Raw genomic sequence first — 26,106 nt, 5'->3', positions numbered from 1 at the left:
TCTATTCCAGATTTCACCTTTTTAGTTTATTTTCCCTTGATTTCTTTCATTTACTTTTTTTTATTTTTGACATTTCGTGCTTAAATCATTCATATTTATACCCTTGCATATATTTAAGGCTGTGAATATTCTTCTCAGCACGTCGTAGTTTGGATTCCATAGATTCCGATTTATGGAATTTCGCTTATCATTACTTTCAATCATAGTTCAGGTTCCAAGCATGGGAATGTGAAAAACAGCTGAAAATCTTGCTCCCAAGCCCAGTCTTCCCTGCTTTGAACCTTGGGCCCACAGCAATCCAAAGGCAAAACCAATGCCCAAATGCCTTCATGTTAAGGCATAAACACTGAGAAGATGTAAGAGATTAGTTCCTCAGCAAAATCATTTGCACCCCATGGAAATATGGGTGGTTTTTCTAAAGAAAAAGGAGTTTAATCTTATTAAAGCTCAGCCAAACCAAGGTCAACTCGAAATTTAGTAAAACTTGAATCAATGCTTTCTCAAGCTGCCAGAGGAAGGAAAAAGGTGGCACTCTGAGAATCCAAAATAAACAACCAGACCAAAAACTATATGTGAATCTCGACTATTATTCTGTGCACAATGTTCAGTTCACAATAAAAAATTATGAGACATGTGAAGAAGCAAGAAAATGGAATCGAAACACAAGAAAAAATTCCACAGGAATAGACCTATACACAATCTGATTTTGAAACTGACAAGAAATTTAAAACCACTATTCTAAATTTGTTTCAGGATTTATAGAAAAATTTAGAAAGAATGGGTGAACAAATGGAAAACAAATCAGCAAAGGTACGAAAACCATAAAAAAAAGCACCCCAGGAATTCTACAACTAAAAAATGGAATGCCTGAACAAATATATATATATATAATGTGCTTAAGAGAAGAATGAACACTGTTGTACAAAGGATCAGTGGATTTAAAATCATATTGAAAAAAATTATGTCAATTGAAGCACAGAGAAAAAGATTGAAAAATCTGAACACAAAGTGACCTGTAGGATAATAGCAAGTGGTTTAACTAAGATGTAATCACATCCCGGAAGAAGGGGGATTGGAGCAGAAAAAAAATATCTGAAGACAGAACAGCTCTAATTTTTCACATTTGATAAAAAATATCCACCCAGTAATCCAAGAAGATCAACAAACAACAAGCAGTATAAAACTGGAAGAAAATAGAGCTAGGAATAATATAACCACATTGCTGAAAATCAAAGAAAAAAGAAGTTTCTAAAAGCAGCCAGAAGAAAAAAAATACATATTAATACAAGAGAATGATGACTGTCTTCTTGCCAGAAACAATACAAACGAGAAGACAAAAAAATTACATTTGTACTAAAAGAAAAAATTGGTAGTCTAGGATTACATAAAAATAGGTAGTCTATAAAATTAGGTAGTCCATATTCCAGTGAAAATACTCTTCATAAATGAAGTAAAATAAATACATTGTTAAATAAATGAAAGCTGAGAGAATTCAATGTCAGTAGATTTTATGTTACAAAAAATGATTAAGCTAGTTTTTCAGAATGAAGAAACACGATTCGAGATAGATAGAAATTTGGATCTGCACAAAGATTGCAGAGTGCTACAAATGGCAAACGAGTAGAGAAATGTGCAATACTATTTTTTTCTTTTCTTAATTCCTTTGAAGAGCATTTGACAATTTAAAGGGAAAAAAAGCTTAATTATATTATGGGGATTATATATATGTAAATATAGGAAATATATGAAAATTTAACAAAAAAAGGAAAGGTGTAAAATGGTACTATACTGTTGTAGAGTACTTACATATAGTGATATAACAGTAAATCAAGTAGGTAGTGATATGAAAAACATATCTATGTTATTAGGACAAAAAAGTAGAAGGCAGGAAAGGAAGATCAAAAGAAAAAGAACAGAGGGTATAAACGGGAAACAAAGAAAAAGATGGTAGTCCTGTACCCAAACTTAATAATTATCTTAAATGTAAATGGGCTGAACATTCCAATTAAAAGCAAAGACTGTCAAACGGATTGTGAAAAACAGATGTAATTATACGCTGACTACAAGAGATGCACTATAAGTACAGAGTCGTAGAAGGTAGATGGTAGAAGTAGACAGGTAGAAGTAAAAGGGTGGAAAACATAAACCATGCAATCATCATCAAGTTGATGTTGCTCTATTGATGTCACATTTCATAATGAAAAAAGGGTTAGTGTATCAAGAATACATAGCAATCCTAAATATTTATGCAATTAAAATCAGAAAGCTTCAAAGTGTATGAATCAGAAATTGAAACAACTAATTGGAGAAAGGTAAATCCTCATTTATTAGAGGCTTTAAACCCTATTATCTCAGTAATTGAGAGAACAAGTAGACAAAAATCATAAACAGTCAACCAACTAAATAGAAAATATTTATAGAACACTATACCTAACAACTACAGAATGAATGCACATTTTCTCAAGCACACTTGAAAAAATATTCCAACATACCCCATACACTGGGGAATAAAACAAGCCTGAAAAAATGTCAAATAATTAAAATGGTACAGAGTACATTCTCTGACAAATGAATTAAACTATCAAACGTCAGCAAAATGATATTAAGAAAAACCACAAATATTTATAAATTTAGCAACACACATGTAAATCTCATAAGCCAAGTGAGAAATTAGAAAACTCCTTGGACAATTAAGAAAGGGTCTAAATATCTAGGATGCAGCTAAGTTTACACTAAGAAGGAATTCATAGCTTTAAATGACTATGTATTTTAAAAGTTTTTAAATAAATTCATAATGTAAGTTTCTGTTTTTAGAAGCAGGAAAAAAAAGCAACATAAATACAAAAAAATTAGAATAAACAAAATAATAAAGAGAAGTAATCAATAAAGCAGAAAACAAACACCAGAGAGAATCAACAAAGTTATAATTTGGTCCTTAGAAAAAATTAAAGAGTTGATAAACCAACCCAAAACCAGGAGGAGGTGGAGAAGGAATATGACTACAGATCCTACCACAGTATAATAACAGAAAATTATGATCAAAATATACTGACCAAATTAATTATGTAGATGAAACAGACACATTCTTTGAAAAGCACAACCTACCAGCACTTACCCAAGTATTCTTATTTAAGTATTCTTGGGTAAATAAGTATTCTTATTACCCAAGAATAAATAAACAAATTGAATAGCCCCCATAACTTTACAATAAATTGATTTCTTCTTAATTAAATACTTTGCAACAGAGAAAGCTTTTTCCCTAAATTGTTTCATTGGTGAATTCTAACAAACATTCAAGGAAGAAATAATATCAATACTATGCAAACTATTTCAGGAATAGAGGAAGAGGGAACACTTCCTAGCTCTTTTATGAGGCAAGTATAACCCTAACACAAAAAATCTGACAAAGAATCATAAGAAAAGAAAACTACAAACCAGTATTACTAATAATTAAACAAACAAATCTTTAACAAAAAAAATAGCAAATAGAATAGAGCAAGACATAAAAAGATAATACATCATAACCAAATGGAGTTTACCTTAAGAATGAAAGATTGGGAAATTTTGAAAATCAGTTAATATAGTTATTACATTAACTGAAACAAAAAGGAAAAAAGATAGGATCACCTCATTCAATGAAGGTAATTTGACAACATTCAGTTCATTTATGATACTAACTCTTAGCAGAAGTTAGAAAGAAACTTCTTCCACTATCTGATAAATGGGAACAACACACACACACACACACACATACACACACACACACATACAGCTACCTTCATACTTAAGATGCAAAATGGAACACTTTCCCCTAAGTTCAGGAGCAAGGCAAGGATGTCCCTTCTCGTCACTTCTAATAACATTGCCCTGGAAGTCCAAGCAAGTTAAATAAGGAAAGCAAAAGAAGCAGTAAAACTGTCTTTGTTCACAGAAAACATGATGATGTATATTGAAAATCTAAAGGAATATAAAAAAAATAATAATAAGCAGTGATGTCATCAAGATGGCGACATAGGTCATTCCTGACATCAGTCCCCCTCACAAGAAGACTAACTAGCTACTATCCATAGATAAGAATCATTGTGAAAACCCAGAACCTGGGGGGAGGCTGAAGCACCCCCCTGGAACACAAACTGAGAAGGACCACATTAGAAGGGTAAGAGGAGTGGCTACACTCTGACTACATCACCTTCCCCAGGCGCCACACCTAGAGGACTCCCTTGGCCTACAATTTCTCCAGTGAGAAGAAGAGAGCCCAAAGGGGATGTCCAGCTCCCACAGTATTGTAGGACACTTCCTAGGAGACCTACTCAGGTCTCACCTCATGGGGATCACTGGGGGAATATGTGTAGCTTGACCACTAGGGATTAGATAGAGACGAGAACAGGGACAGGGCTTATAGTAACCAGTGCTCAGATATTGGCAGATTACATTCCCACCTGCAGTGGCTCCTGAGCAGAGACCCCAGCCAGTGGCTCTGCCCATCTGCAGAGCTGAGCCAGTAGCCTGGTCTGGCCAGGGAACTCTGTTGGCAGGTCTGCCTGATTTGGGTCCCTAGGCAACAAGCCAAACCATACAAGTCATGGAGCCCATTTTATAGACTCACTCCAGCAGGGAAGAAAATGTGAAGCCCTGCCAAACTCATGAGTACAGCCTCCAGTCCCACCTGACCAAGAAGCCTATCTAGAGAACCCAGCCAGCTAGGGGACCCTCCAACTGCCGTGCATGGGCAGAGAGCCAAGCCAGCAATCCTGCCCAACTGTTAAGTATAGCCTCTGGCCCTGCATAACAAGGGAGCCTGAACAGTGACCCTAGACATCCCTGCAACTCAGCCTATGGTACCACCCAGCTACAAAACCCAGGCTATAGCCTTACCCCAGAACAGAGCCCAACCTGTGGCCCTGCCTGATTGCTGAACAAAGCCTGCAGCTTTGACCAGGCAGGGAGCCCAGCCAGTGATCCTGCCCAATTGTGGAACACAGCCTGCAGCCCTACCCAATGAAGGACTCTCAACAGTAAACCTGCCCTACTGCAGAGTGAAGTCTCTAGCCCCACCCAACTGTGGGATACAGCTAGAGGCCCCTCCTGACAGGAGAGCCTGGCCAGTGACATTACCCAACAGAAGAGCACAGTCAGCTGCCTAACTGATCCCAAAGCTAGCCTGGAGCTCTGCAAACTTGAGGGCACAGCCTGTGGCCTCACCTGATTATGGAGCACAACCTGAGGCCTTGTTCACCCACAAAGCCCTGCCTGCAGCTCCATCTGAACACAGAGTCCAGCCAGCAGCACCATCCAGTTGGTGAGCACACCCTCAGAACCCACTCAACCCAGAGCCCACTGGAGCCCAGCCTATGGCCCTGTCCAATTGCAGAAAACAAGCAGTGGCACCACTCTGGAAGAGAACACAGCCTGCAACATTGCCCTACCAGAAGTGACTGCACAGCCCAGTTAGTGTGGATCCCACTTGACCATGGAGCACAGCCAGTAGCCCAACCCAATCAGGGAGCACACGTAATGGACCCATTTAGACACAGAAGCCAGCCAACAGGCCCACGCAACTGCAGTGCCCAGTCAGTGGCAGGTCTACTGATTGCAGAGTACAGGTAGTGCCTCACACAAATAGAGATCCAAAGAGCAAGCCTCACCTACCTATGACACTACCAGCTGACCCTCCAGTAACCCAACCTGGTGAATAGCTGTCCCTGCTGAAGCAAATCTGTAAAGTCTGGAAGAGGAGACCACTTACTCAAATGCACAAGAATTACAAAGAATCAAGAAAACATAAAACTACCAAAGGAAATTAATAAAGCTCCAATAACTGATCCTAATGAACTTGAGATCTATGGAATGTCTGACAAAGAATTCAGAATAATCCTCTTAAAGACATACAGTGAATTATAAGAACAAACAGACAACTAAACAAAATTAGGAAAACAATGCGAGAACAATATGAACAGTTCAACAAAGACGTAAAAACAATAAAAAAATAACCAAAGAGAAATCCTAGAGCTGAAGAATACAATGACCGAACAGAAGAATTCAAGAGAGAGCTTCAACATCAGAGTCAATCAAGCAGATGAAGGAATCAGAGAATTATAGGACAGGTCATGTGAAATTATCTGGTCAGAGGAACAAAAAGAAAAAAGAATGAAAAAGGGTGAAGAAAGTGTACAGAATTTATGGGACATGATCAAAATAAATAATATATATATATATATAATATATATATATATATAATATATATATTCCCAACAATTATGCGAATCCCAGAAGGAGAAGAGAAAGAGAAAGGGATAAAAGTCTATTTAAAGCAATAATGGCTGAAAACTCCCCAGACATTGGGAGAGAGATAGACTTCCAGATTCATGAGGCCCAAAGAACCCCAAATATTTTGAACCTAAAAAAGGCTACATAAGACACATTATAATTAAATTGTCAGAAGTCAAAGATGAAGAGAAAATATTGAAATCAGCAGGAGAAAAGTGACTCATCACATAAATGGGCATCTCAATAAGACTATAAGCAGATTTTTCAGCAGAAATTTTGTAGGCCAGGAGAGAATGGGATGATATATTCAAAATATTGAAAGAGAAAATAAGTCTCAACCAAGATACTATACTAGCCAAAGCTGTCCTTCAGAAATAAAGGAGAAAGAAAGATTTTTTCAAATAAACAAAAGCTGAGGGATTTTTATCACCACTAGACCTGCCTTACAAGAAATGCCAAAGGGAGTTCTTCGAGCAGAAATAAAAGGATTCTAATTAACATCATAAAAATACGAATGTGTAAAACTCAATGGTAATGGCAAATATATAGTCAAACTCAGATTTTCTAATATGGTAATGGTAGTACATCATTCACTTACAACTCCCATTTAAAAGTTAAAAAACATATTAAGAATAACCATAAATATAATAATTTATTACTGAATACACAACATAAAAAAGATGTAAATTGTAGCACCAATAACTTAAAATGTGAGGCAGGAGAAGTAAAAGAAGTTTCTGCATGCTATATTAAAGCTAAGTCATTATCAGCTTAAAACAGGATACTATAATATATTTTATGTAATCCTTATGGTAACCACAAAGGAAAACGCTGTAGTAGATACACAAAACATTATGATAAAAGAGTCAAGCATACCGTTACAAAAATTCACCAAGTCACAAAGAAAGACAGCAAGAGAGGAAGCAAGGTACAGGGAATTTACAAAACAGTCAGAAAACAATGAACAAAATGGCAATAGCAAGTCCTTACCTATCAATAATTACTTTAAACATAAATGGATTAAATTTCCCAATCAAAGGACATAGATTGGCTGAATGGCTTAAAAAAAAAAAAAAAGACCCAACAGTATGCTGCCTGGAAGAGAGTCACTTGGCTTTAAGGACACACATAGACTGAAATGAAGGAACGGAAAAATATACTCAAGGAAATAGTAAGCAGAAAAATGCAGGGATAGCTACACTTATAAGACACAAAATAGACTTTAAGCTAAATATGCCCAAAAGAGACAAAAACTCATATAATGATAAAGGTATCAATCTATCAAGAAGATAAAAAAATTGTAATTATTTATGCCCCCAATATTGGAGCACCTAAATATATTAAGCAACTACTAGCAAACTAAAAAGGAGAAAGAAACAACAATATAATAATAGTTGGGGATTATACACCCCACTTTCAACAATAGACAGATCATTCAGACAGCAAACCAATAGGGAAACAGTAGATTTTAACAATGCTATACACCAAATAGACCTAACAGACATATACAGAACATTCCATCTGAAAGCACTGGAATACACATTCTTCTCCATTGCACAGAGAACATTTTCTAAGATCGAGCATATCTTAGGCCACAAAACAAGTCTCAACAAATACAAGAAGATCAAAATCATATCAAGTATCTTTTCTGAACAGAATGGTATGAAACTAGAAATCAATAACTGGGAGAATGCTTGAAAATTCACAAATACATGGAAATTGAGCAACACATTCCTGAACAATAAACGGATAACAAATAAAACAAAAGGGAATTTTTTTTAAATCTTGAACGAATGAAAATGAAAACAATATAGCAAAAATTATGGGATGCAGAAAAAGCAGTTATAAGAGGGATGTTAATAGCAATAAACTCATATCAAGAAAAAAGAAAGATCAATCTAACTTTACATCTCAAGGAAGTAGAAAAAAGAACAAACTAAGCCCAAAATTAGCAGAAGAAAGGAAATAATAAAGATTAGAACCAAAATAAATGAGATAGAGAATAGGAAATCAATAGAAGAAATTTTAAAACCTAAACAGTTGGTTCTTTGGAAAGATAAACAAAATTGACAAAACTTTATCTAGAGATGATCCAAGTAAATACAATTATAAATGAAAGAGTATACATTACAACTTAAACTACAAAAGTACAAGGAATCATAAAAAACTATGAACAATCATACACAAATAAGTTGGACGACCTAGAAGAAATGCATAAATTCCTAAAAAAATATAATCTACCAAGGCTGAATCATGTAGAAACAGAAAATCTGATCAGACTAATCACAAATAAGGAGATTGAATCAGTAAACATAAACCCCTCACAAAAGGAAAGCCCAGGATCAGATTGTTTCACTGGTTAATTCTACCAGACATTTAATGAAGAATTAATACTAATCCTTCTCAGAATCTTCCAAAAAATTGAAGATAACAAAGTACTCCCAAACTCATTTTAAGAGGCCATTATTACCCTGATTCCAAAGCCAGATAAAGACATTACAAGGAAAGAAATATACAGACTAATGTCCCTGATGAATATAAATGCAAAAATTATTAACAAAATAGTAGCAAACCAAATTCAACAGCATATTAAAAGGATCATAAACCATGATCAAATGAGTTTCATCCCTGGGATGCAAGGATGATTCACAATACAGAAATAAATAAATGTAATATTTCACATTAATAGAATGAAAGAAAAAAATCATATGATCATCTCAACAGATGCAGACAAACCATCTGACGAAATTCAAAATCCATTTATGATTTACAAAAGACAGTCACAAGAAATTAGGAATAGAAGGAATGTACCTCAACATAATAAAGGTCATGTATGACAAACCTATGGCTGACATCATATTCAACAACGAAGGGTAAGTCTTTTCCTCTAAGATACGGATCAAGACAAAGGTGGCCACTCTCCACGGTACTGGAAGTCTTAGGCAGAGCAACCAAGAAAGAAAAGGACATAAAAGGCAACCAAACTGGAAAGAAAGAAGTAAAGTTGTCTCTCTTTGCTGATAACATGATCTTATATATAGAAAATCCTAAAGACTTCACCAAAAAATTGTTAGAACTAATAAATTCAGTAAAGTTGCAGGATACAAAATCAACGTACAAGAAGGAGTTGTATTTCTATATACTAATAATGAATTAACTGTAAAAAAAGAGAAATCAATCCTATTTACAATAGCTACAAAACATAACGAAATACCAGGAATAAATTTAACCAAGGGGTAAAAGGTCTCCACTCTGAAAACTATAAGATATTGATGAAAGACAGTGAAGAAGACACAATTAAATGGAAAGATATCCCATGTTCATGGATTGGAAAGAAGAATATTGTTAAAATGTCCATACTACTGACAGCCATCTATAGATGCAATGCAATCCCTATCAAAATTCCAACGTTATTTTTCATAGAAATAGAAAAAAACTAAAATTCATATGAGAATACAAAAGACCCCAAATAATCAAAGTAACCCTGCGAAATAAGAACAAAGCTGGAGGCATCACATTTTCTGTTTTCAAACTATATTACAAAGCTTTGATTATCAAAAAAGTATGGTACTGGCATAAAATCAGACACGTAGACCAAGGGAACAGAATAGAGAGCACCAAAATAATCCCCTGCATATATAGTCAACTAATATTTGACAAGGGAGCCAAGAACACTCAATTGAGAAAAGATACTCTCTTCAACAAATGATGTTGGAAAACTGGATAGTCGTATGCAAATAATGAAACTTGACTGCTATCTTACACCACTCACAAAAGTCAACTCAAAATGGACTAAAGACTTAAACGTAAGGAGTAAAATCATAAAAATCTTAGAAGGAAACAGTAAAAAATCTCCTTGACACAGGTTTTGGCAATGATTTTACGGATATGGCACGAAAACCACAAACAACAAAAGCAAAAACAAACAGGTAGGACTACATCAATATAAAAGGTTCTGCATAGAAAAAGAACTGATCAACAAAATGAACTGGCAACCTAGAGAGAGGGAGAAAGTATTTGCAAACTATACATCTAACAAGGGGTTAATATCCAAAACATATTAAGAAATGCTCAAAGGACCTGAATAGACATTTCTCCAAAGAGGATATCCAAATGGCCAACAGGTACATAAAAAGTACTCAACATCACCAATCATCAGAGTAATGCAAATCAAAATCACAACAGATATCACCTCACACCTGTTACAATGGCTATTATCAAAAAGACTAGAGATAACAAATGCTGGCAAGGATGTGGAGAAAATGGAACCCTTGTACACTGTTGATGGGAATGTAAATTGGTGCAGCCACTATGGAAAACAGTACAGAGTTTCCCGAAAAAATTAAAAATAGAACTACCATATGAATCAGCAATCCCACTTCTGGGTATACATCTGAAGGAAATGAAATCACTATCTCAAAGAGATATCTGCACACCATGTTCACTGCAGATTATTCACAATATCCCTGATATGGAAACAACCTACCTGTCCATTGACAGATGAATGGATAAAGAAATTGTGACATACATATGTATATGTATGTGTGTGTATATATACATGTACACATATGAGTATTATTCAGTCATAAAAAAAGGAAATTCTGCCGTTTGGGACAACACAGACGAACCTTGAGGGCATTATGTTAAGTGAAATAAGTCACACAGAAAAAGACAAATACAATATGACCTCAGCTACATGTGGAATCTAAAACAACCAAACTCACAGAAACAGAGAATAGATTGGTGGCTGTCAGGGGGTAGTGGGGGCTGGAGGGTAGGAATGAGCCAAAATGATCAAAGGGTATAAACTTCTAGTTTCTGGGATGTAACATACAGTATTGTGACTATAATTAACAATACTACATTGTATATTTGAAAGTTGCTAAGAGAGTAGATCTTAAAGGTTCTCACCCCACCACACACACACACAAATGGTAACTGTGTGAGATCATGGATGTGCTAACTAACCGTATCATGGCAATCATTTCACAATATATACATATATCAAATCATTACATTGTACATCTTAAACTTACACAATGTTACATCTCAATTATATCTCATTAAAGCTGGAAAAATGATGGCTCTCATATGTAAATTCAGGAAGGTTATAGGATATGTATAAAAATATATAAAAATTGACCACATATGTATAACACCAGCAGTGAGAAATTAGAACATCAATTTAAATAATCAATACCAGTTGCAATAGCATCAGAACATATAAAATATCTAAGAATAAATTTAGCAGGAGATGTATTAAACCTCTACAGAGAATTTTCTAAAAACCTGAGTAAATGGAAACAGAAATCATATTAGTGGATTGGAAAGTCCAACGCTGTTAAGATGTCAATTCCCTCCTAATTGAATCATAAATTACACACCATCCCAATCAAAATCTAAGTAAGCTTTTGTGTGTGTGTGGAACTAGACAAGCCAATTCTAAAATCTATATGAAAATGCAAAGTTAAATATAGACAATATAGTATTGAGAAAGAACAAAGCTGGAGGACTTAAACCACCTGATTTCAAGACATTTAATAAAGCTACCATATTTAAGGAAAAATTTCTAAACTATTAAAAAATATTTTAAAATATTAGGATTAGTATCTATCTTTAAATATTCAAACTCTATTAGCTGGTATAATATCTATTGCTTGTTCTATCTATCTTTGTTGCTGGTGTTTATACGTATTTTATTTTTTAATATATTTATATCTTAATTTTATACTGACATTTTTACAGCATTCTTGCTTGACTCCTATATTAGTTCTTTTCCTTTACAAATTTTGTGTGTGTGTGTGAGGAAGATTAGCCCTGAGCTAATATCTGTTGCCAATCCTCCTTTTTTTGCTGAGGAAGATTGACCCAGGGCTAACATCCTCACCCATGTTCCTCTACTTTATATGGGACACCGCCACAGCATGGCTTGACAGGCAGTGCATAGTCTGTGCCCGGGATCTGAATCTGCGAACCCCAGGCAGCCAAAGCGGAGCACACAAACCCAACCGCTACACCACCCGACCGGCTCCCTTTACAAATTTTTATTACAAAAATTCCTGTCAAAGTTCAAGTCTGAAGAATGGCACCAGGAAAACACACATATATTCAATAATAATTATTTGTATTATTATTATCATTATTATTATAATAAAAATACTAATACCAGTTGATAATATAGTATAGTATACTAAATACTACTAATAATAATTATAATAAAACTAATAATTATTCAATAATTATTATATTCAATAATAATATTCAATAATAATAAATAATAATAAAACCACTTATATTCAATAATTCTTATCATCTGCAAGACCTGAACCGTTGCTGATGGTCTTTCCTCAAACTTTGGCTGAGGAAGGACCAAAAGCAAGAACTGACAATAAAAACAAATTCCTAGGAAAGGTCTGATTGTTCTTTAGCCATGGTAATAAATAATCCCCAGAACTGGTTTAAGATTTACCTAATCGATGTCTCTCACAGTAACAGTAACCAGTAGTACCAGAACTGCTTTCAAACCTGTCTAATGTGTCAAGGGCGATTTACTTCACTGTACACGTTACTAAAAGTCAACCAACTATACAAATGGGTCAGTGTAAAAATCACAGTACAGACTTCTTTTTCTGACGCACTCTCAAATTAGTTCACTTCTCTACTTTTCATATAACTTGTAAAAGGAATATAATTCTTCACTAAGAGCCCATTCTCACTTTCCCCAGAAAGCAGGAGATTATAAATTTTTGACGGCAGTTTCTCCCTACAACAGTCTGCTCCTCCCAAACATATAATAGAGAATTGAATGCAATAATAAAATAGTTACCTTAAAATAGAAAATATAATTAATGTCACTTAATAGAAAAGCACATGAATGTACATCAATTATCATTTTTGAGAGAAAAATTGATATGTTTAATAATTAACATTAAAATTGCATTGATTATATAGTAAATATTGATGCAAGCATACTACTATTCAAAACAATTAAACTTTGATGACTTAGAATGGCCAAACGTTTTTTTTTAAATGACAATATGAGCAGTTCAATTGATAATTGTTCTATTTTTTATTTTATTTTATTATTTATTATTATTTTTTTGTGTGTGTGAGGAAGACCAGCCCTGAGCTAACATCTGTTGCCAATCCTTCTCTTTTTTGCTGAGGAAGATTGGCCCTGGGCTAATATCTGTGCCCATCTTCCTCTACTTTATATGGGACAGTGCCACAGCATGGCTTGACAAGCAGTGCGTCGGTGTGCGCCCAGGATCAGAACCCGCGAACCAACAAAGCAGAGCGTGTGCACTTAACCACCACACCACCGGGCCCGCCCAAAAATGTTCTATTTTTTAAAGCAATTATATACAGTTCAATTTTTATGCTCCAACTTAGTAATATAAAAAACTATTAAAGGATGAGTAAACTAATTAATATGTTTATTCATGCTTTAAAATATTTAGTAAATTGTGAAATGTGAAAAGAATGAGAACAAACTAGATAATAATTACATACCAGAGCAACTCCTGCAGCATATTTCTTATTACATATCTTTCCAGGAAATGTGGCTCCTATAAAACTAGTTCTTTTCTTGAAGCTAAAAGATAAAAATTTTCCTCATAATTACATTTAAGAGTAGTATTATTAACAATAATTTTCATAGCAGCAAACATTACTGAACAATTACCATGTCCTAAACACTATCATTCTCTAAATTAAACTATTTAAATACATTTTTCAAACCTTCAATGTTGAGAATATTTCAATATATATTTACAAATTTTGAATTTGACAAACACTGAGAAATATAGTAAGCATGAGGCCTAACAGCTTATGCAAAGTGCCACCGCACTAATGGTTACAGTTTTTATTTTGATTCCCTCTGCATTTGTAGCCCTGAAAATTCAATTTTCTGTGACCTCCTTATTCATTTGTTCACTGAAGATGAATAGATTTTTCTGTGCATTAGATTCTAGATGGTGTAACGTTTCAGTAGATTCATGTCATTGGAATATAAAAACATAAGCATTATTCAGATGAGAGACAAGAATGTAGAGATAAGATAACAGGTAGTAAAAGTTATAAGCCAAGGGAAATCAAAGAAATCATTTCATTCATAATTTATCTCCTTTAGTTATTTCAATATGTTTATGTAATTTTACTTTTATCAGGTAATTTTATGTCAGTTGATCAAAGTTTTTAAGTCTTGCCTCACATTTGCTCCTTGAAGACAAAGACTTTTAACTTATATTTTTTTTTCCTATCACATGGTGTCTATTAAATTTAAGAACACAGTTTACCTTAAGCAAATGTTTATTTTTCATAATTAACGTATGAAATAATATTGGGTTATCCTTTAATGTTACACAAATATGGAATACTATACTCACGCAAAAAAGTATGCAATATGATGAGGTCGGAGGAGATGTTTGGATTTCCACTCTAAAAATCTAGATAATATATGATTAGGAGACCCTATAGTAGAAATTTTGTTTTTATTTGACCAGATTTCTATGGAAGATATTATAACAGTCATTTTTAACTGGGTAAGCATCTAAAAGGAGAAGATAAATAAAAATTTTAAAATAAATTTGAACATTATATTAAACTTTTATTAAAATACCTTTAAGACTTCTAATTCAGTATTTTGATTATGGAAACTCTTCAACAGCACAGCAAACTACTATACACATCAATTGATATTACTTACACTTTTGCAAAATATATAAAAAAGAGTTTTTAAAAACTTACAGTGTTAACAAAGCCAATTATCTGAATAATCTTCTGTGTTACAGCCTTTATATCAGAGCCCATGTAATCAAACTGAAAAAGATAAATTATTTTTAAAAACTAGTGGATGATGTTAATATATCACATATGCTTTACATGTATAATGTGCTATATTCTTAAATAGCTATGGGGCCACATTCCAGTTGAAATCCAGGAAACCAATAATGAGTATAAATAATAATTTATTTTAAAAAATTAGGGACAGCCCTGGTGGCCTAGTGGTTAAGTTCCATGCACTCCACTTTGGTGGCCCAGGTTCAGATCCCAGGTGTGGATGTATACCACTCATCTGTCAGTGGCCATGCTGTGGCAGTGGCTCACATACAAAATAGAGGGTGACTGGCAACAGATGTTAGCTCAGGGTGACTCTTCCTCAGCAAAAAAGATGAAGATTGGCAACAGATGTTAGCTCAGGGCAAATCTTTCTCAGCAGATTAATTAATTAATTATTAATTAATTAAAATTTTAATTTATATAATAAAAACACAACATGATTTTAAACAATTTTTAATGCACTCAACTTGGGAGTTACTCACTGTTTACGAAAATTTAATTATAAATTTTTTAATGTGGTATTTCAAAATATAGTTATTTCTAAAATAATATATATAATCACAAACCAAAAAATATATGCATAACAAAGGAAAATCCTTAATGAGAGCCTCACTTTATTGTGATCCTGGATCCCATGTTCAGATACAGCCTTTCACGTCACCATGTAACTCATGTTCTAATTTCTTCTTTATTCCAATAAGCCCTTTCTTTGTCTAATGTTTAAAAATGCCAGGAGAATGTTAAATAGCAATGGTGATATCAGGCATGTGAGCTTCGCTCCTGATTTTTCATTGGAAAACCTCAAATATTTCAACACTAAGTGGTGTTCAGTTTAAGATGAGTATTTTGGATCATGTTCAGAAACATCTATTTATAAGTCTTCCTATATACTAAAACTTTTATAAAAATAGAGTTGAGTTTTTATCAAAAGTCTTTTTGAAGCATACAAAAATGATAATGATTTTTGTCTTTTGACCTATTGATGCAATAAATTTCATTAATATATTACTTAATATTAAACCATCATTATATTTTCTATCAAAACTTTACATACTATTAATATACTATTAAAATTAATATAATATTTTGTTTAGAACTTGGAAGCATTAAGAAAGATGGGCCTGTTGCTCATATATGTGTGTACACACACTTTTCATAATTGAGCAAATGAATGTTGCTTAGCAAATATTAGAGCATTACCTAAAATTGTTAAGCTTTATGTTTTTCCTATATCCTAGAATTGTATTACCAACTGAATTATATCTTTCTGAAAGATTTTAAAGAATTCTCATTTAAAAATATCTATACCTAACAATGGAAACTGATCTATTAAATTTCTTTCTTTTTTTCCAGCTTCTTGAGATAAAATTGATATATAACATTGTGTAAGTTTCATGTGTACAACATGATGATTTCATTTAAATTCTTATTTCCTTTGGAGAATTCAACAAATTTGTGTTTATTTGTTTGAATATTCTCCAAGCCCATAGTTATACCATCTTAATCTTTTTTAACATCATAACATGTTTTCTTCCTTTTGCTTAATTATACTTTCTACCTATTTTTTTTAACAAACCAGCTCTTGAATTTACTTATCCATTTTAATGTTTCTGTTTATCATCAACTTAGCCTTCTTACTAATTATTGCCCATCCTCCTTACATTTCTCTTGTTTTAAAGTTTTGAAACTTTAAATTAGAAGCTTCATCTATATATTTTTCATTCCTACTTCCTAATAGCAAATTCTTTCAAAAATATGAGTTTCCTCTGTGTTTAGTTTTGGTACTATCCTCTGTGGTAGGCATTATCCCTATTTACCAACATTCAGTTCCTCCTAGTTCAGGAACTCTTCCTTTCTAAAGAAAGGCATGGCCAGGTGATTTACTTTGGCCAATGAAATGAAGGCAAAAGTGATGAATGTCACTTCTAAGGGGAAGTATTTCCTTGTGGTGGCTCACATCTCTCTGGTCTGCTCTTCTACTGGCTTGGCAATCAGAAAGCAAACTATCAATATAGAAATGTCAAAAAAAATCTAAGCATTCTGGAGTGGAGAGCCAACATATGGAAGACAGTTGTCCTGGAGAGTCACCCAGACTCATGGCTGACATTGCATGAATGAAAAATGAACTGCGTTTAGCCACTAAGATTTTGCAGTTATTTTTTACCACAGCAAAATCTAGCCTGTTCTGATTAATACAAATTCTCTAAATTTTTAAAATACTGTATACAATTCATTAATTTCTAAATAGTTTATAACTATGGGTTTTTTCTAACCTTGAAAAAGTTACTCATAATAGTATTTAAAATTTTTCATTTTATTATTTTTTGCCTTATCTCTTTTTATTCCTTATTGTTTTAATATGTAGTGAGAGAGTTTGGAATACAGGTTTTACTTTTACAAAATTATTGGTGTTTTCCTTGTCACCTAGAGATGACTACCTTTGCTTACATTTTCTACAGATATCTATAGACATTTGAATGTGTGTGGCACCACTCATAAGGTATGAAGGTGAATAAGTGTCTAGTAAAGCAAGCTGATAAATAATTTGATCTTTATATGTTAACATTTATTTTTTGTCTATCTGTTAAAGGCTAAAAGAAATGTTTTAATGTGCTCCACTATAGTTTTGGTTTCTGTTAGTTTCTTTTGAGTATTTCCAGAGGTTTTGTTTTTATAGTTACATCATAACTCACCGGGCAACTAAATGTTTATTATTAAAAACACACCTTTAATTTGAATTGTATTTTTCAATATAAAATATTCCTCTCATTCTTCTACTTAAGGCTTTTTATCCTGAATTTTACTTTATCTATTAGTAATATCATCCTGATTTTCTCTTTGATTGCTAATCTTGGCACATTTCTGTTGGTCTTTTAAAAACTGTTTTATACCTAATACTGCCATTTTGTTTTAAGCTGTTTCATAAATGTCATCTAATTTGAGATTCTTCACACTTTAATAGGGATATTTAACTCACGTTATTGTGATCAATCAAGTTGACCCATAATTTTTTATTTTCTCATTCATGTCCTCACAGTATTTCCTTTTGACTTTAGCTATATTATATGAAAATATTTTGGGGTTTTTTTTCTGTGATGATTTCAAGGTTATACATTCAGGATTGTATATTCAAATATGTTTGAACATTGTAAAACAAGTTTCTTCATTTTTGTCAACTGGACACATCCAGACAAGAAGACCTCAAGCCCTTGGAAGGTGAAAATCAAAAATTGTGAGGATTCATCAAGATTTAACTATTTTTTCCAAAATAGTTAATAATGCTTACCAGGAAGATGCTGAATATGGTTATGTAAATGAGGCAACACCACACCCTACCAACTGATTGGAGGCAGCATTGCATTTCTCTTTCTTTTTGACATAATGATAAAGCTTACGTAAATAATTTTTTTGAAATGCATGTTTATTTGTTGTCACCCTACTCTAAAACTTTTAGATCAATTTTATTAGGTACAATTTATATATAATTAAATTCACCCATCTTAAGGATTCATTAATTTTGATAAATAGCACTTTTTATTGTGAAAAACAGTCAACCTACAGAAAATTGAAAATTTGAAGACTATACATATATCCTTCACCTAGATTAATTTATTATTAATGTTTGTCACATTTAGTTCTTTCTATTCATCTTTATCTATTGTCTATGGATGTGGATCTGGGCATTCATCGTTCATTTTGCTGAACTATTTGAGAGTAAATTGCAAAAACTTCAGCATGTAGCTCCTAAGAATAAGGATTTTCTCCTGTTTGCCCACTATACCATTACCATGCCCAAGAAATTTCTTATTAATTCAATACCAAATGTATAATATATAATATCTATATTTCATATCTAATAACTATCTATACATATGTATGACATAATATCTATATGTCACATCTAATTATATGTAATATCTAATGTCAAATATGTAATGTTCTTGGGCAGGGAAGCTAATCTGTAGCCCTGCCCATTGCCAAATACAGTCTCCAACCCTGCCAACCAGGAAACCTAACCAGAACTCCTGGGAATCTTGATAGCCCAGCTTGCAGTCCTGATTGCAGTGGCACTTGAGTGGAGAGCCTAGTCAGGGGAACTGCAACTGCAGAGCCAAGACAGTGGCCTTGACTGGCCAGGGAGCTTGCGGTGTGGTTCTGTCTGATTTGACCTACAAACAAAGAGCATTTCTGGTAAGGGGCCTGTTCTGCAGCCCAAACTGGGCAGGAAACTAATTTATAGCCCCATCCAAAACTGAATACAGCCTCCAGCCCAGCCTGACAGGGAAACCTAAGAGGAGCTCTGGGAACCTGTGTAGCCCAATCTGCAAGTCCAATTAGAACAGATCTATAGCGAACAGCCCAGGCAGTGGTCCTACCATCCTGCCATCTGCAGAACTAGAATGGTGGCCCATCAGCCCAGGGAAGTTGGTACATAATTTTGCCTAATTTGATGCCCCCAAAAAAGACTGACCAGAATTATGCCAAAGGCAGGGAATCTAACTGATAGCCCAGCCATCTGCTGAATATAGCCTTCGGCCCACCTGATCACGGAACCTATCAAAGTATATAGGATGCTGCGTAGCCCATCCTATAGCCCTGCTTACGGTGGCACTTGAACAAAGAACACAGCCTGCAGCTTTCTATATTTACAGAGTAAAAGTGATAGCTCCATCTGGCCAGGGAATTCAGTGCAGAGTGTTGCCTGACTTCGGTCCTCAAACATGAGCTGTGGAGGTCCTGGGGCTCATTCTGCTGCCACACCAGGACAGGGAAGCTAATTCATAGCCCCACCTACTTCTGAGTATATACCCAGTCCTGATCATCTAGGAGGCCTAACTAGAGAATCCAGGAAACTGCAGAGCCCATCCTACAGCCTCACCTGGGCAAGGAACTAACCCAGCAGTTCTATACAACGGTTCTCAGCCAGCAGCACCCCACCTCCGACCTCAGAGCTCACGCAGTAGCCTCATTCAAAAATAGAACTTGATAGCAAACCCCACCTGCCCAAAGACTCTACCAGTTGACACTCCCAGAGCCCCAAATTAAGCTGAACAGTGAAGGACTGCCTCTGCCAAAGCAAACCTGTCAAGTTGGGAATGGACATAGTTTACTCAAATGAGCTGATATCAGCGTAAGGAATCAAGGATCAGGAAAGATCAGGAAAACATTACACCACCTAAGCAAACTAATAAAGCTCCAATAACTGACCCTAATGAAATTGAGATCTACGTACTGTCAGACAAAGAATTCATAATAATCATCTAAAGAGTTTAGTGAACTACAAGAATATACACAAAACTAAATGAAATTAGGAAATAAATTCATGAACAGAATGGGTTCAACAAAGTAATAGCAACCATAAAGAAAGAACCAAACAGATATCCTAGAGCTGAAAACTACAATGACTGAACTGAAGAATTCAATAGAGAGCTTCAATGGCAGACTTGACCATGCAGAAGAAAGAATCACTGATCTACAAGACAGCACATTTGAAATTACCCACTCAGAGGAGCAAAAGAAAAAAGAAGAAAAAAGAGTGAAGAAAGCCTATAGGACCTATGAGAAATAATAAAAAGAAACAATATCCATAATATGGGAAACCAGAAGGAGAAGAAAAAGAAAAAGGGACAGAATGTATATTTAGAGCAATAATGGCTGAAAACTTCCCAAATCTTGGAAAAGAAACAGACATCCAGATCCATGAGGCCCAAAATATTCCAATAGGTGAACTCAAATAGGGCTACACTGAGACACATTATAATTAAATTATATAAAGCCATAGACAAAGAAAGAATTTTGTAAGGAGCAAGAGAAAAGTGACAAATCACATACAAGGGAACCCCCATAAGACTAGCGGCAGATTATTCAACAGAAACTTTTCAGGCCAGGGGAGAATGGGATGACAGTCTTCAACAAATGGTGTCAGAAAAACTGAATCTCTACATGCAAAAGAATGAAGTTGGACTCTTACTTTAAATCATATACAAAAGTTAACTCAAAATTGATTAAAGACCTAAATATAAAACCTAAAACTATAAAACTCCTAGAAGAAAACACAGGGGAAAAGCTTCAGGACATTGGATTTGGCAATGACTTCTTAGATATGACACCAAAAGCACAGGCAAGAAAAGTAAAAATATACAAATGGGATTCCATTAAATTTAAAAACTTTTGTGCATCAAAGGAAACAATCAACACAGTGAAAAGGCAACCTACAGAACAGGAGAAGGTACTTGTAAATCGTATATCTTATAAGAGGTTAATATCTAGAATATATAAAGAACTTCTACAACTCAAGAACAAAAAATAAACAATCCAACTTCAAAATTGGCAAAGGACTTGAATAGACAACTCTCCAAATAAAATACGCAAATATCCAACATGTGTATTAAAAGATGCTCAACATCAGTAATCATAACAGAGATGCAAGTTAAAACCACAATGAGATATCACCTCACATCCATTAGGGTGGCCACTATCAAAATAACAGAAAGTAATAAGTGTTGATGAGAGTGAGGAGAAATTAGAACCCCTGAGCACTGTTGGTGGGGATGTAAATCAGTGTAGCCATTATGTAAAAAAGTATGGCAGTTCCTGAAATAATTAAACATAGATTTATCAAACCTTCCAGCAAACTGGCTTCTGGGTATATACCTAAAAAATTTCAAAGCAATATCTCAAAGAGATATTTACAAATCCATGTTCCTTGCAGCATTATTCACAACAGCCAAGAGGTATAATAAACCCAAATGTCCATTAAAAGGTGACTGGATAAAGAAAATATAGTATATGCATACAATAGAATATCCCACAGCCTTGAAAAAGAAGGAAATCCTGTCACTTGCTACAATATGGATGAAACCTGAGGACATTTTGCTAAGCAAAATAAGCCAGTCACAAAAGGACAAATACTGTGTGATTTTACTCATATATAGTATCTAAAGCAGTCAAAATCATAGAAACAGAAAGTCGCAAGGGGTTAGCCTAGGGCTGGAGGGAAGGCAATGGGGAAATTACTGTTTAATAGACATAGAGTTTCAGGTTCCAAAATGAAAATGTTTTAGAGATCTGTAGCACAACAATGTGAATAGACTTAACACTACTGAACTGTACATTTTAAAATGGTTAAGATGGTAAATTTAATGTTTATTACCACAAAAAAAAAGATTATACAGTTCTAATGCACAAAACTAGGATTCAATCCTAGATCTGACACAAAATCATGTATTTATAATGGCTAAACCTTGTTTACCAGGAAACACAATAAACTCTGTACTCCTTCACTAAAAAACGATTGGAGAAATGGATAACTTCACACTGGTGGGCTATTTCAAGAAAGAACACTAGGGAAACTTCCCTAGCAAGCTTCCCACTGGGCTTCACCAAGGCCACAGTTAATCCTCTTATCTGCCACTGGTAACCACACAGTAATGTATATTTTGTTTAAATTAAGAAGTTGAGGGGAGAGAAGTCAAGATGGCAGCATAAGCGGACTCTGAACTCACCTCCTCCCGCGGACACAGCCAATTTGCAACTACTCGTGGAAAAATTACCACTGAGACAGAAATGAAAGCTGGATAAGAGGAACACTTGCAACAAAGGACAATCCTAATTGAGGTGGAAGAGGCAGAAACTCCCTTCTGGAGAGAAAAAACGCCCCATTCACAAGCCGCCAGCTTCTCAGCTGCCCGGGAGGAGCCCACAGGTGCAGAGCCCTCCCTGGAGGAGCGGGGCCCTGAGGCGGGAGTGCTCCCACCGTAGGCACTTTGTGGACCCAGCACAATCGACACTAGTGGCATAATATCTGACTTCGCCTGCTACTAAAACATTGGGGAGTACCCCCAGAAAAGCTGGTTCACAAAGAAATTAAAACCGGCTTTTAAAGGGCCCATGCGCAAACTCACCCGTTTCAGAAGGCAACTGAAAATCACCAGAGAAAAAGGTGCACAGTGCTTTGGTGAAAAGAGACTCACCTGATAGGCCATGAGTGCATCTTGGTGAGAGGTCAGACCTCTCCAGGGACTGGGACATTGGTGGCGGCCATTGTTGTGGCCTGGTGTGGGCGTGCTGACACAGACGCCATTGGAGTTCTCCCTGGGGCCTGCTAGCCCAGGTCTGCTGTACCCACTAGACTGCCGATTTAATCCAGCTTGGCCAGGGCAGACAGCCCACCCTAGGGACTGGCCCCACCCAAAAACAAGCCCTCAGGTAACTTGTGGGCCTGCATAGATTGGTGAAATGCTTCTCTGCAGCCTGGTGACTGAGCCCCCTTCAGTGGGGCAGGGCGTGCACAAGGAGTGGGTGGAGAGTGTGGGGCGGTGGTGGAGTGTGTGGGGGTCCTGCCGTGGAGAGACTGGGTCCACTTCAGGAGTTCAGGGCATGCACATGGGGCAGTACTGTGTTGACTGTGTGTGTGGACCTGTGGGTGGCAGGGCTTGTCAGCTGCAGAAGACTTGTGCTTCTCAAAGACCCATATATGGGGTTTGCCGAACCTTCCAAACCCTGAAAAAATTGGATGCTCCCGCGCCTGAGGCCAGCCCCACCCAGCTGCAAACCTCAGAGAGGTCTGACAAGAGACCTAAAGGCTGAAGGCTTATAGCAGTTGTAAGGCCCTGAGCCTAACAACCTGCCATGCTGGGGGCCTACTCACTTAAAAGAAATACTGCAGCACAAATGTGGTATTAGAACTTGCAGCCAACTGTGCTGGGGCTCCCCACACCTGATAAAGAGACTGAAGGGCCCACAACAACTACAAACAGCTGAGGATTACAACGGCTGGCCAGGAGCATAACTCAGACTCCCTGGGTGCCTAGAGGGAGAGAAAATAGGTCACAACAGAAGGGCACACATAGCCCACACAGGGTTCTCCCCTGGAACATTGAGAACTGAGGGAAGCAACTGCAGACCTCCTAAGGCATCACTTATATAAGGTCACCTACCAAGAGCAGGAGACATAGCTGACCTACCTAACACGTAGACAAAAGCACAGGGAAAGAGGCAAAATGAGGAGGCAAAGGAATACATTTCAGGTAAGGGAACAGGACAAAACCCCAGAAAAGGAACTAAGTGAAACAGAAATGAGCAACCAACCTGACAGAGAGTTCAAACAAAGAGTGTTAAGGATGCTCACTGATCTGGGGAGAAGAATAGATGAACTCAGTGAGAATGTCAACAAAGAAATGGAAGACATAAAAAAGAACCAATCAGAAATGAAGAATACAATACTGGAAATGAAAAATTGACTAGAGGGACTCAAAAGCAGAGTAGAGGATACAGAAGAATGGAACTGCGAGCTGGACAAAAGACTAGAATACATTACCCAAGCTGAACAGGTAAAGGAAAAAAGAATTAAAAAGAGTGAGGACAGTCTAAGGGACCTCTGGGACAACATCAAGCACACTAACATCCGTGTTATAGGTGTCCCAGAAGGAGAAGAGCAAGACAAAGGCACAGAGAATCTATTTCAAAAAATAATAGATGAAAACTTCCCTAACCTAAGGAAGGAAACAGACACCCAGGTACAGGAAGCACAGAGAGCCCCAAACAAGATAAACCCAAAGAGGCCCACACCAAGACACATCATAATCAAAATGTCCAGAATTAAAGATAAAGAGAGAATCCTAAAAGCCGCAAGAGAAAGATAAGTTACATACAAAGGAAACCCCATAAGGCTATCAGCTGACTTCTCAGTGGAAACCTTACAGGCTAGAAGAGAGTGGCATGATATATTTAAAGTGCTAAAAGGAAAAAACTTACAGCCAAGAATACTCTACCCAGCAAGGTTATCATTCAAAATGGAAGGAGAGATCAAAAGTTTCCCAGACAAGCAAAAATTAAAGGAGTTTGTCAACAAGAAACCAGTGCTACAAGAAATGTTAAAGGGACTGATTTAAGGGGAAAAAAGAAGACCACAAATAGGAAAAATTATCTATTTCCATGATAAGATGGTAATGGATACAAATGCACAAAAAGGAGGTTAGATATGATATGAAAAACATAAAATGAGGGAGGAGGGGAGTTAAAGAGTAGAACTTTCAGACAGAGGTCAAACTAAAGAGACCAGCAATTCTGTATAGAAGGAGAAAGGAACAGAGAAGGACTACTAAAACACTGAGAAAAAAAAAAAAGTTAAGAAATGGCAGTAAGTACATACTTGTCAAGAGCTACTTTAAACGTCTGAATGCTCCAATTAAAAGGCATAGGGTGGCTGATTGGAAAAACAACAAGACCCATATAGATGCTGCATACAAGAGACACACTTCAGACCTAAAGACACTCACAAACGGAAAGTGAAGGGATGGAAAAAGATACTCCATGAAAATGGCAATGAAAAGAAAGCTGGGGTAGCAGTACTCATGTAAGACAAAATAGACTTTAAAACAAAAACTGTAAAAAGAGACAAAGAAGGGCATTACATAAAGATCAAGGGAACAATCCAACAAGAGGATATAACATTTGTAAATATCTATGCACCCACTGTAGGTGCACCTAAATATATAAAGCAATTATTAACAGACACAAAAAGAGAAATAGACACTAACAAAATAATAGTAGGGGACTTTAACACTCCACTTACACCAATGGATAGATCATCCAAACAGAAGATCAATAAGGAAACACTGGCCTTAAATGACACACTAGAACAGATGGACCTAGTAGATATGTACAGAGCATTCCATCCAAAAACCGAAGAATACACGTTCTTTTCAAACGCACATGGAACATTCTCCAGGATTGATCACATATTAGGCCACAAAACAAGTCTCCATACATTTAAGAAGATGAAAATAATACCAAGCATCTTTCTGACCACAATGGTATGAAACTAGAAATCAACTATAGGAAGAAAATCAGAAAAGCCACAAATATGTGGAGATTAAACAAAATGCTACTGAACAACAATTGGGTCAACCAAGAAATCAAAGGAGAAATCAAAAAATACCTGGAGACAAATGAAAATACGACATGCCAGAATTTATGCAATACAGCAAAAGTGGT

The 26,106-nt window shown here is 35.6% G+C and overlaps 1 protein-coding gene across 4 annotated transcripts in view; it reads right to left on the bottom strand.

The window, feature by feature from the left end:
• Positions 1–26,106, bottom strand: part of LOC131394054 (disintegrin and metalloproteinase domain-containing protein 5-like) — a 601,035-nt gene that overhangs the window by 547,386 nt on the left and 27,543 nt on the right. For all 4 annotated transcript variants that reach the window (XM_058525261.1, XM_058525262.1, XM_058525263.1 and 1 more), the window contains exons 8-10: positions 15,016–15,087; positions 14,655–14,818; positions 13,780–13,861 (exon numbers count right to left, since the gene is read on the bottom strand). In XM_058525261.1, coding sequence (XP_058381244.1) covers positions 13,780–13,861; positions 14,655–14,818; positions 15,016–15,087 — 318 coding nt within the window. The remainder of the gene's footprint in view (positions 1–13,779; positions 13,862–14,654; positions 14,819–15,015; positions 15,088–26,106) is intronic.

Source organism: Diceros bicornis, chromosome 29 (assembly GCF_020826845.1).
Source record: "Diceros bicornis minor isolate mBicDic1 chromosome 29, mDicBic1.mat.cur, whole genome shotgun sequence".
Classification (NCBI taxonomy): Eukaryota; Metazoa; Chordata; class Mammalia; order Perissodactyla; family Rhinocerotidae; genus Diceros; species Diceros bicornis.
Note: the sequence above shows the minus strand (reverse complement) of the source record. Positions and strands in the feature narration are given on the sequence as shown.